We start from the raw sequence: 12974 nt of genomic DNA on the forward strand, positions 1-12974 counted from the left end.
TCCTCCTTTCATCTCAGGTCTTTCATCTCGACCCATGGTCGAGCTTGGGTCCAAACTTTCCAAAAACAGTTTGTAAACTTTACACTTTCAGACACTATAATTCTCTATGTCTCCACCACCTGGAAATGTGCCATCAGATGCTCAAGCTATGGCCCAAGTGACCTCCAGAAGGCTCTGGCCCATTTCCAGCATCAGCAGCTCCAGTCTATTACTTTAGAAACCAGTTGGAGCATGATCGAGCATTGTTACCATTCCCAGAGCGCTTCTATCCACTGACCATAATGGCCCTAATCACCTTCTGTGGGTGGGAATCCCAATTCTCTAAGAGTTGGTGTGCCTATAAAGGGTTTTTGTGACATGTCCAGCTAGCTAGACTAATAATCTACTCTGTTGTCTCCTGCACCTAGGACCACTCAGACAAAAGGTCCGAACTTACCAATTGCTCATTGATCAAACAGACCACAGTAACAGTCCAGACCTTCCAAGGACAAAGAACAGACCAACTTGTCCCCAGAGCATAAACATTTCCATCAACACCCACGTTATGCAAAGAGTAGTGCTACAAAACTGGCCCAATCAAGGCTCCAGAATATGCCAAGACTTCTGGGTGTTTGTGGTGTCCTTTACTGTAATGACCTACACTTCCGAAACACAAAATACCCATTCTTGTTCAAATATACAGCTCAGACTAAAAAAATGTATGTGTGTTATTGTGTCATATTGTATTCAGGTTTCGACCCTATTGCACTTTCCTAGGAGTCTCGACTGCTCAACTTAGCTCTAATGAAGTGAGCAAATGGAGGAAGATTGTAATCCATGAGAGTGCACTCCAAGTACAGTGCCCAATAACCATCGACCCTCCAAATCTATCTGATGGACTTGGCCCGTCTGGCAGGTACGCCCGTGAAGTTTTTATGGTATATGTAACCTGGGGATGGTGATTCCCCCTCTGAGTGCGTGTGAAGAGAGAGAGAGAGAGAGAGAGAGAGACCTACCCTTCCATAGGAATGCATGGGGAATGTATGTGTCCTCTGTAGTTCCCGATGCGTAGGGTGTGCAGGGTCAAGTCTGGTATGTATGAACTCGTGAGATGGAATGCTGCGTAACGGTATATGTGGTATGGGTGTGTCTAGTATAGAAGTCCCCCTTTTAGAAGTTGGCATATTTGTGGAATGTGTGCCTGACGTATGATTGGCCGAGGCTGGCTGGTGAGCCTAGCTCACAGGATCTGGGAGGGTCTGCCCCGGTGGTGAATGGAGTGTTTAGCATGCTGATGTGAGGGGAGGAGTGAGCCTGGGTCTGCTTGTGGATTGACTGTCTGGTTTGAGTGTCATGAATGAGGCTGGGTTTTCCCCAGACAATGCTGGCTCCACCCCCTGGGGTGCGGCTGATGTTCCTAGCCTGGCCATTGTAAAGAATCCCCCCATAACCAGTTCCAGCTGGTTCTCTCCCTGCCTGCCCCTTTAGACCAAGAATGTGTGTATAAAAAGGGTGCTGGGACACTCTGGACTTGTTCTTGTTCTCAACTTGAATCTACCAGGGGCTGCTGCTGCTTGGGCTCAGGGTTGGCTTGCCTCCCTGGGCCCTGCCCTACTCCTGGACTGCTGATGGCCTTTTCCCTGCCAGGAGCTGCTGTGCTCCCCCTGAGTTCCTGAACTCTTTGCTGGACTTTGCTGTTTCTCTGACCTGTAGCGCTTGAGAGCGCTGTATTCCTGCTACCTGCGCTGGGAGCACTGGTTCTGACCTGCTAGCGCGTGTGAGTGCGTCATCTTTGACCTAGCGCTTGGGTAGCGCTTCATTCTTCCTTCCGCGACGGCCCAAGCCGCTGCTTGCCGATCGTACACCCCCTGACAGGTGCCTACCCTGCATGGGGACTCTGCGCTGTTCCCATCGAGTGCCCACCTCGATTTCTGTCTCTTCTACCCAACCGGTGCCCACCCGGCATTGCCCTGAGATCGTCACCGCCGCTGCCTGATTCCGCCTGTGAGGTGCGGCGCCCGCCTCCCTATCCAGGGCCGCGCTGTCATTGGCGGCCCTGGAGAAAGCAGGACGCATGCTCATTGGCCCCGGCCGCCGGGACTCCGGCGACGTCATTGCTGGGCCGCGCAGGGATTGGCCCGACCCTGAGGGCTTCCCCACGCGCACCCGGAAGTCCTGTGATTTCCCCGAGGAGGGAGCGCCGCCATCGCCGCGCCGAGGAGCCCAGAAGAGAGGAGCTGAGGCCCTGTGGAGCCGCCGCCTCTAACAGCCGGTGAGTGCGGGCGGGCTACGGGTCGCTCCTCTGCCCTGGGGAGTGCTGTGGATCTGCGAGGCCCCCTCCCTTGGTCCTAGAGTCCGGGAAGGACTCCAACGATGCTCCACATTTGGCTCCTTCGTTCCTTGAGCCCTGAGAGGCTCCACCTTGGGCCCCTTCGTTTCTCGAGCCCGGCGAGGCTCCACCTTTGGCCCCTCAATTTCCTGAGCCCCGAGAGGCCCCACCATTGTCTCTTGCCCTTGCGAACCTGCGAGGCTCAGCCCCAGCACCTCTGTCCCCGAGCCCGTGAGGCTCCCCCCTGCTGCCTAAATTATTCCGAGCCTGCGAGGCTCCAACGTGATGCCCCCATCATCTACAGCTGCCCAGCACTTCGTGGGCAGCTGCCACGTTTAGGTTTATGGTAGGCTACCTGCAGCCTACCCTGACATTGAGACCTTGGGCGTCCTAGCCCCCGAAGGCCAGTGGCCTGTTGAGTACTAGCTAAATGTTAACTGTGCTCCTTGAGAGTTATTCTAGGTTTCCTTCCTACAGGTACCTCTGTTGTGTTATGTACTTTGTCCCTTCCCTCCTGAATACCCGATGTCCCCTGTATGTGATTCCTGGTCAGAGTGAGTTCTACTGCTAGTTCTAGGAAGCTCCCAGTTGATGTGTTCTAATGCCAGATCCAACATGTGCATACCCCTAGCAGGAGGCCCCTTGGCCCTGCCCTGTACCTTTTTCCTTGTAACCCCTGCCCGTGCCTCTGGCACCCTGTAAAGTGTAAGTTCCTATGTGTCCTTCCTAATACAAAGACTATTTTCATATATACTTGGTGTGGAGTTCCTTTTGTGGGAGACCCGGGATGTTGTTGTTGGTGGGTGCGTGCGCAAATGCTTCACACATGTCCTCCGAGATAGGCCTGACTGCCCACGCCGCGTTACCTAGAGGGTGAGCAGGGGTCGACTTTACATAGGAGTGGCGGTCTCTGACTGGCTGTGGCGCAAGCCCTGGCCGGCGGGGGGTCCCATTTCCTACACTGGTGGCTAGCGGTGGGATCCGGACTTGTGTTTGCGCAGTACCACAACGATAACTGGCCTCCCTACAAAACTCTGTATTGTAAATGGTCGCAAAGAAAGGAGATTATTGTTTTTAAGAGGTTACTTAAATGTCCGTTCTGTGAAAGATGTGTTCTGGTTAGGTGGCCCTAGCTAGGGAGGGTAGATCAACTCCCTAGTACAATGTGTTTTCTGGATTCACCATAAGGGTGGGATCCAGTGGTGGCAGCGTAATAGTGTTCAATGTGTATGGTCCCTGTCCCTTCCCTGGAGTAATGGTACCTGTGCCACATGGGGTCAGGTCAGGTTGCTAAAAATGTCTGTTCTGTGGAAATGTTTTAGATTAATAGAAATACCCGTTCTGTGGAAAGTTTTAAAGGTTACTTAAATGTCCGTTCTGTGGAAAAATGTGTGGATATACACTGAGTTAGGTGTCCCTAGCTTGGGAGGGTAAATAATCTCCCTAGTACAATATGGTTTCCTGGATTCACCAGAAGGGTGGGATCCAGTAGTGGTTGCGTAATTTTGTTCAAATGTGTATGGTCCTTGTCCCTTCCCTAGAGTAATGGTGCCTGTGCCACAAGGGTCAGGTTGAGGAATCAGGGGCGGTGAAAAACTGTCTTACCAGTCATGGGGACGGTGTGTGGATGAATGTTGAGGTGTGCTGAGTAATGGAGTGTAAGTTCTCTGGGATGGGGAGCTTGCTGAATCAACGATAATCCTGTCCTTCCTTACCCCGCTGAATGTGTTGGATGCATCATGTGTTCCGTACACCGCTGAATGTGTTTGATGCGTCAGGTGGCCCCCCCTTTTCCCCGCTAAATGTGTTTGACGCATCCTGTATTCCGTACCCCGCTGAATGTGTTTTAGGCATCAGGTGTCGCCCTGGCTGAATTTATGTTAAGTTGTATCCCGGACAAGGAAGACCTGCTGGCGCTGCCGCGGCCTGCCTTGGGGAGAGCTGAACCTTGAGACCTGCTGGCGCTGCCGCGGCTCATCTTGTTGAATTTAGGTTAGGTTGTATCCCGGACAAGGAAGACCTGCTGGCGCTGCCGCGGCTTGCCTTGGGGAGAGCTGAACCTTGAGACCTGCTGGCGCTGCCGCGGCTCATCTTGTTGAATTTATGTTAAGTTGTATCCCGGACAAGGAAGACCTGCTGGCTCGGCCGCGGCTTGCCTTGGGGAGAGCTGAACGTTTAGTTCCCAGGTGGAAGACCAGTGGAGGGAGGAAGTTCCAAGACTGGTAGGAAGGTGTGTTCTGAAGGTGTTTCTCCTGGGAGAACGCGGAACCTCAGAAGTAGAGGTAGGGTGGGGCATTCTTGCCCGTGACCACTGGCAAGCCTGAGGGTGCGGACCCTAGGTGGAAGGAACAGTGGTAGTCGTGGCTACACTGAGAAAGGGAGTGGAGAATGGCTATTGTGGGCCAGGGGTACCGCCCCCCAATTCGGATTAGCAGGGACCAGTGGTATCTGGATGGCTTAGGGCCTGGTCCTAGTCATGGACAACCAAGGAGTACCAGGTGGGTAGCCTGGTTGGGCCTATGTCTTCATTTTTTTTATTTTTTTTGTTGTTTTTTTATTTTTATTATTTTTAGTCTGTGTATGTCTATCGGTCCATGTGGCGTAGAACTGGAGGGTGTCCGGCAGTGCGGGCCGCGTCCATCTTTTATCGCCCTGCAGCAGGGAAGTCCATCACGGTAGTGATTGGTCTGCCCTGCGTTTGGGCTGGGAGGGGCATGTGTTGGACTTGGCCCGTCTGGCAGGTCCGCCCCTGAAGTTTTTATGGTATATGTAACCTGGGGATGGTGATTCCCCCTCTGAGTGCATGTGAAGAGAGAGACCTACCCTTCCATAGGAATGCATGGGGAATGTATGTGTCCTCGGTAGTTCCCGATGCGTAGGGTGTGCAGGGTCAAGTCTGGTATGTATGAACTTGTGAGATGGAATGCTGCGCAACGGTATATGTGGTATGGGTGTGTCTAGTATAGAAGTCCCCCTTTTAGAAGTTGGCATATTTGTGGAATGTGTGCCTGGCGTATGATTGGCCGAGGCTGGCTGGTGAGCCTGGCTCACAGGATCTGGGAGGGTCTGCCCCGGTGGTGAATGGAGTGTTTAGCATGCTGATGTGAGGGGAGGAGTGAGCCTGGGTCTGCTTGTGGATTGACTGTCTGGTTTGAGTGTCATGAATGAGGCTGGGTTTTCCCCAGACAATGCTGGCTCCACCCCCTGGGGTGCGGCTGATGTTCCTAGCCTGGCCATTGTAAAGAATCCCCCCATAACCAGTTCCAGCTGGTTCTCTCCCTGCCTGCCCCTTTAGACCAAGAATGTGTGTATAGAAAGGGTGCTGGGACACTCTGGACTTGTTCTTGTTCTCAACTTGAATCTACCAGGGGCTGCTGCTGCTTGGGCTCAGGGTTGGCTTGCCTCCCTGGGCCCTGCCCTACTCCTGGACTGCTGATGGCCTTTTCCCTGCCAGGAGCTGCTGTGCTCCCCCTGAGTTCCTGGACTCTTTGCTGGACTTTGCTGTTTCTCTGACCTGTAGCGCTTGAGAGCGCTGTATTCCTGCTACCTGATCTGGGAGCACTGGTTCTGACCTGCTAGCGCGTGGGAGTGAGTCATCTTTGACCTAGCGCTTGGGTAGCGCTTCATTCTTCCTTCCGCGACGGCCCAAGCCGCTGCTTGCCGATCGTACACCCCCTGACAGGTGCCTACCCTGCATGGGGACTCTGCGCTGTTCCCATCGAGTGCCCACCTCGATTTCTGTCTCTTCTACCCAACCGGTGCCCACCCGGCATTGCCCTGAGATCGTCACCGCCGCTGCCTGATTCCGCCTGTGAGGTGCGGCGCCCGCCTCCCTATCCAGGGCCGCGCTGTCATTGGCGGCCCCGGAGAAAGCAGGCCGCATGCTCATTGGCCCCGGCCGCCGGGACTCCGGCGACGTCATTGCAGGGATTGGCCCGACCCTGAGGGCTTCCCCACGCGCACCCGGAAGTCCTGTGATTTCCCCGAGGAGGGAGCGCCGCCATCGCCGCGCCGAGGAGCCCAGAAGAGAGGAGCTGAGGCCCCGTGGAGCCGCCGCCTCTAACAGCCGGTGAGTGCGGGCGGGCTACGGGTCGCTCCTCTGCCCTGGGGAGTGCTGTGGATCTGCGAGGCCCCCTCCCTTGGTCCTAGAGTCCGGGAAGGACTCCAACGATGCTCCACATTTGGCTCCTTCGTTCCTTGAGCCCTGAGAGGCTCCACCTTGGGCCCCTTCGTTTCTCGAGCCCGGCGAGGCTCCACCTTTGGCCCCTCAATTTCCTGAGCCCCGAGAGGCCCCACCATTGTCTCTTGCCCCTGCGAGCCTGCGAGGCTCAGCCCCAGCACCTCTGTCCTCGAGCGTGTGAGGCTCACCCCTGCTGCCTAAATTATTCCGAGCCTGCGAGGCTCCAACGTGATGCCCCCATCATCTACAGCTAGCCAGCACTTCGTGGGCAGCTGCCACGTTTAGGTTTATGGTAGGCTACCTGCAGCCTACCCTGACATTGAGACCTTGGGCGTCCTAGCCCCCGAAGGCCAGTGGCCTGTTGAGAGTACTAGCTAAATGTTAACTGTGCTCCTTGAGAGTTATTCTATGTTTCCTTCCTACAGGTACCTCTGTTGTGTTATGTACTTTGTCCCTTCCCTCCTGAATACCCGATGTCCCCTGTATGTGATTCCTGGTCAGAGTGAGTTCTACTGCTAGTTCTAGGAAGCTCCCAGTTGATATGTGCTCTAATGCCAGATCCAACATGTGCATACCCCTGGCAGGAGGCCCCTTGGCCCTGCCCTGTACCTTTTTCCTTGTAACCCCTGCCCGTGCCTCTGGCACCCTGTAAAGTTTATGTTCCTATGTGTCCTTCCTAATACAAAGACTATTTTCATATATACTTGGTGTGGAGTTCCTTTTGTGGGAGACCCGGGATGTTGTTGTTGGTGGGTGCGTGCGCAAATGCTTCACACATGTCCTCCGAGATAGGCCTGACTGCCCACGCCGCGTTACCTAGAGGGTGAGCAGGGGTCGACTTTACATAGGAGTGGCGGTCTCTGACTGGCTGTGGCGCAAGCCCTGGCCGGCCGGGGGTCCCATTTCCTACACTATCGAAACTAACTATTCTGTGAAGTATAGACCAACAAAGACAACCAGGCCTTTGAACAGTAAAAAAAAAAAAAGACTGCAGTTCCAACCAAATATTTATTCAGGCATATCAGATTTTCAGGCTACGTCATTGAGAAATTCCAAAAATAACTGGCTTGTGTGATAACAGGATATTAAACAAAACGTCAGCGGTAGCTAGTAAATAGTTTGACAACCTCAGATTCCAATAAGTAGTTCCATAAAACATTACCCATATCATCAAGTGAATATACGAGATCCTTGTTTAACTTTGCAAAAATCTAAATAATAGACCAATAAGGCTGATAGGAGTGCTACAAAAGGTTAACTTTATGAACACTGAACTCCAGTGTTCACACTTCAATCCCAACAAACTGTAATTGTCTAACAGGGGTTTTGCTAAAGACTAAACCAAACAGACATTAATTACAATGAAGTCGTTTAAGCAGAATCTAGCAGCAAAAAAGCCAAAATTTGAGCAGAGGATTTAAGCACATCCTAAAACCCAACACACTTACCTGGGTTTAACAGCGGTCGTTTTTGGTGTCCTTGTGTATGGTGGAAAAGGCTCCAGCTTCTTCTCCTCCTCTTTCAATTCTTCTTCAAAGGGATTAAGGGACTCTTTCGTGCTAGGGACCTCAGATGATGGCATGACTGGGGAGTGCTGCAGAGGAATCTCTGCAGGTTTTGCCTGATCTTCCTTCGCATGGACTTTCGTTATAGATTCCACCTCACCACCTTTAGAGCTCTCCTTTTTCCCAGTGACAAGGGAAAGCAGCGAGGACTTGAGGCTGTCTGGCTTTTTAGTCTCTTTGATTTCTTTGGATGGGTCTGAGCTACCTGCAAGGCTAGCCTCCCGAGATTCCTCACCAGCAGATGGCTTGTAGGATGGAAGGGTCATAGACTTCAGGGAATCTTTTGATTGAGACCAAGACGAACGCTTGTCAGGAAGCACATGCACAGGTTCAGCTGGCTCTTTACTAGTTTTGGAAGACAGGCTTTCTGAAGAAGAGGATTTGATGGACAAGTTCTCGATCGAAGAATACAAGGGGGTTTTCCGAATGACTTTCGGCGTAAAGGTTAAAGTGCTATCCTTTGTTGTGGCTTCTGGCTTTGGCTCTTTTTCTTCATCATAAACGTGATTACCATTAATACACAGATTGGATCTCGTAACTGGATCATTCTTCGGCCTCAGGCCGCTGAAGAATGAAAGTCCTTCTTTCTTGGAGTTACCAGGAACAATTTGGTTGATCTGTGTTGGGTCAGCACTCACTGTTCTCTTGTGAGTCATTACTGGAAAATGAGGTGGTTTTCCTTCGATTTTGGTAGATTCTGGATCTGTGGTCAAAAACAAAAATGAGGGATTTTGTTTACAAAAAACATTACACAAATAAAAAGAGACAACAAAAGTAACAGACATGTCCGAAGGGAAAGCAAATACATATTATATGCGATCAAAATGAAAGGCATAAGAAATAATAGAAACATACAGCATTGATCTCATCAGTTGCTATTGTACAAGGCTTGTTCAGAAGCTACCATCTGGAAGCTTCTAGTGGGAGAACTTGAACGATCGAACCAGAAGACATTTGTAAGCAAGCAGGAATGAGGAAGAGATGTTTTGTGAATAGATTATTTCCCCAAAAATACTAGTGCATCACTAGCAATAAGAGCCAGTGCATTACAGGCATCCCTCCTTAGTTGTCTGGAAGGCGTGAGCAGAAGAGGCATGTCGGGACACAATGAGCGATGGGATTGAGAGATGGTATACAATGGATTCCTGCGAGAGGAATGGAGCCCGTTTGTGAGATTTGGAAATGGTGGGAAGAGTGTGAACAACAGTGAAGTAGAGAACCTGTGTGGGGGAAGCGTAAGAGTGTGTGTCTGTGGGGAGTGGGTGGTTGTGTGTGGGTTTGGGAACAGTGGATGAGAAAGTGTGCACGTGTGTGGGAGAGTCGGCAAGTGTGAGAAATCTGGCTTGTAAGAAGGGTGGAAATAGTCTGTACAGAAATATTTAGCTTCATGGAGAAGTAGCCTCCCAGCTTCCTCAAACACACTTTCTCCTGACTCTCTCTAGGCACTCTTAGCACTACTTTTACTTGCTGGCTAACAAAGCGAAGGGGTTGGAGTGAATTAGAACTGCCATTTAATCTGCTCACGGTTTCCCCATTTCCCTGTGTGCTTTAAATTCAGGGCAGCAGGGGTCCCAGGGTTCAAGAAGGCTATGTATACAGGGTGCTCAGCATGGACACTTACCTAGTCTAAGTGAGTATGAACTTGGTTTCCAGCACCTGAGACCTCACGCTTCGTTGGATTATTTAACCAACTTCGACTTTGTCTGTATCCTAAAACAGCATTGCTTTCTAGACCTTCAACCGCCACCCAAAGATGATTTTGAATTTTGTGCTAAATATAGACTTTGCAATAGGAGACTAAATAAAAAAAATGTATGACAACATTAATTCGTTTTTGCCCCACCCAAATGCTCGGACTCTTCCAACCAGGGCATAAAGCGCTATAGGCATCTTTAACAGGTATGCCTCAATATCATTACACCAGGTTTTCAGTTGGTGAATTCCATATCGAAGTCCAGAGTATGGTCGGTTTCTACAACTAAAATTCATGCCTGGAAATTGTGACCAGGTGAGATGCACTCACGTGGATCACTCTAAACTGAAGTGACAAATATATTTCCATTTCAGCAAGCCAAATACGCAAATAGCTTCAATCTAAATACTAAAAGCAACTACAATCCTCTTCGCTCAGCACTTTATGGACTAGTTAGTTGGCATGCTCATAGTGAAACTAGGTTGCTAAACACTATCTACAGCAAGGCTTTACCCTGATGCCCAAGAGAACTGTCACCCCCTCCCCTTCAAATTACTGATGTCAAAAGACATTTTGCTCAAATTCGCTCAACTATCTCCCCCTTTATCATTTGTTGTTGGGACACGCCTACAAAGAAAGCACAATGTCAAATTGCACACTTCTGAGCACTTACCTCTTGCAGCAGGCAAGCAAAGGTGGTACTTAAGACGAACTAAACTTTACAAGTAGCAAGCCCACTGATGGTTCACATTATGCAAACACCCAAAAGATCTCCACATTTCCTGACTGGTTTGACTCACCATCAGAAGACAAAGGCACATCATTAAAATCAGAAGAGAAGTCCCTGGGCTTGAGGACAGTTCTCTCAGATGGCGGTGCTGGCTGGAAGGAAGGCAAAACAGACATGGATTGTGACAGTGGGGACTTTTGCAGCCCAGGCTTGGAGAACAAATTCTTCAGTTTGGATTTCTTCTTGGTCACTTTCTCAGGAGCCTCCTCATCACTGTCTGCCCCAGGCTGAGTGAAGCTTGGCACTATGGCAGAGGCTGTATCGGGGAAGCCATCGTGGCGCTTGCCTTTAATTTTGTCCTTCAGTTTCCCAAATGGTGAGCGGGACTTTTCCTTCATGGACAGGTCGAACATGCTGGCAGTCATATTGTTTCTCATGAACTGGACATCAATTTCAAGCTCACCGCGTTCCTTCTCTTTCTTGCCAGGTTTGGATTGCAGCTTATACCACCTACAAGCAGAAAGAAATAATGGATTAGGGAAAACAAAAAACCTTACCAATCTCTAAAAGATCCATGTTGAAAGAAAAGCTATTAACCAGATCTCCTAATCCAAACAATGTTATGTGTGGTCAAACTGGTGTTTAATGGCTTTAAAATCTCCTGAAACCAAGGACCCTGTATGTGCAACCCTCCGTCCCATGTATCTCTTTACCATGTCTCACCGCATGTGCCAGTACAACAATAGTTTGGAATAATGTAGAGAAAACCACCTGCTGCACTAATACCCTGAATTTGGTGTATGTGCCAAGAAACTTATTAGCACCAGCTTTATTTATTTCTAAGTAAGCGAGAAATCAGGACTACACCATCTTAATGGAGCACCAACGCTGCAAGCGACAAAACAGGACAAGGAGACCGCCTTCAAGTGGTTACTGCAGAGCCAGAGCTCTTCCTGCACCCAGATTTCGAAGAATTCCTTCATTAAAGCCTTACACTGTGCAGCAAAGGGGGGGGGTCATTATTTCCTAGCTAAAGTTACCTCAGAGAGGAAGGGCGGGTGCGAGAAAGATACTTTCTAAAATAAAAGGTGCACAAAGTTTCAGTTCAATTTTCAGAATGTAATTTGCAAGGATGGCATTGATATATTGGTGTTCCCATCATCCATCATATTGGCGAGTCGAGCACTACATGGACGTCACCTTGACTTCAGTTAATCACATATTTTTCTGGCACCTACACTACTGCCACCATTACCCCCTCTGGAGCTAACCCTATTGGATATGCATATATGGAACTAGGAGATATTTTCTTCAAGGACTTTGCAATCTGGTGATCATGTCCTTCTGAATATTCCCTCATCCGATCCACAGGACTCAGATGCCCAGGCCCTTATATCCACAATAAGTCTGGCTGGAGACAGCACTGATATATGGTATCCATGAAGAAAGTCACCCAGGAAAATCTGCAAATGGACTGTATCAGACTTACTGGACGACCAGCACCAGTAGGACTTTAACCAATTGGTTGATAACAGCTGTGTATTGTTTATTCTAGCTGTTTATAGCAAACTAGCCATACCCCTTTCTTTTGTGTGATGTAATAAGGGTTTTGCAGATCAAACCAACAAGTTCAGTCTATGTTGCTGAACACCAAGATGTGGGTCTTAGCACCAGTGAAGGCTTCCTTCATTAGATTATTTGCTGGAGCACCCTGTAGCGAAGGACGTCAAAACGAGTCTTTGGTAATCATACAGCTACAGAGGAAAGGTTGGGTTTAAAACACTATCAAGCCAAGTTTGTAGGCTGTGGGATGCCAGATACTATGGGAAGTAATGTGGGCAGTTCATCAAATCTTAGTCGAGGCAATGGAAGAATCTTTGGTGTATAAAAGTTACATTGTTGGCTCCGAAACAAGTACACCAACACTGGTTCATTATCAGATGAATCTAGTGCCCTCACTTGGCTACCGAGATCGGCATAGTGAACTTCTGGAAGGAATAGGCCAAGCTAGACACTTTTCATGATGTGGGGAGCTCAGTTATAGGTTTGCTGTAGACCAGAGCGTGCTTACAAGGCCTCAAACTATATTGTGTTTGAGATTTTTGCAATCTTGCTCACTCAAGATGTAAAAGCCTTTGAGGCGGGCAAGGAAAATGTCTAATAAAGCAAAAGATTGAATCTACCACTCAGCAAGCCCTATGTAGCAAAGCAGTCACCAAACTCAAAAGAACCAGCCACTGCAACAAGCCAGTGTAAAGCTGGAAACCTTTTAGAATGCACGAAAAGATCAGTGTCCCTAATCAGCTGCATTTACCCAAGTTTGTGCCAATGTAACAATCTCTACAGATCATTCTATGTATCAAGAGACAAACTGGAGGAGACCGGATGATCCAGTATTGTAGATTACAGGATCCAGTAATACAGGTACTCACTGATCTTTTACACGTGTGACACAGCAGCATTATTGCTACCGGTCAAACTCGTGCCATTTTTAGATG

The 12974-nt window shown here is 49.5% G+C and overlaps 1 protein-coding gene across 1 annotated transcript in view; it reads right to left on the reverse strand.

The window, feature by feature from the left end:
• The window catches only part of RAB11FIP1 (RAB11 family interacting protein 1), a 70330-nt gene that overhangs the window by 18136 nt on the left and 39220 nt on the right, over nucleotides 1-12974 (reverse strand). Inside the window, exons 2-3 of the mRNA XM_086944034.1 lie at nucleotides 10547-10986; nucleotides 7937-8756 (exon numbers count right to left, since the gene is read on the reverse strand). Of these exons, the coding sequence (XP_086800160.1) occupies nucleotides 7937-8756; nucleotides 10547-10986 (1260 nt within the window). The remainder of the gene's footprint in view (nucleotides 1-7936; nucleotides 8757-10546; nucleotides 10987-12974) is intronic.

Source organism: Lissotriton vulgaris, chromosome 11 (assembly GCF_964263255.1).
Source record: "Lissotriton vulgaris chromosome 11, aLisVul1.2, whole genome shotgun sequence".
In the NCBI taxonomy this organism is placed as follows: domain Eukaryota; kingdom Metazoa; phylum Chordata; class Amphibia; order Caudata; family Salamandridae; genus Lissotriton; species Lissotriton vulgaris.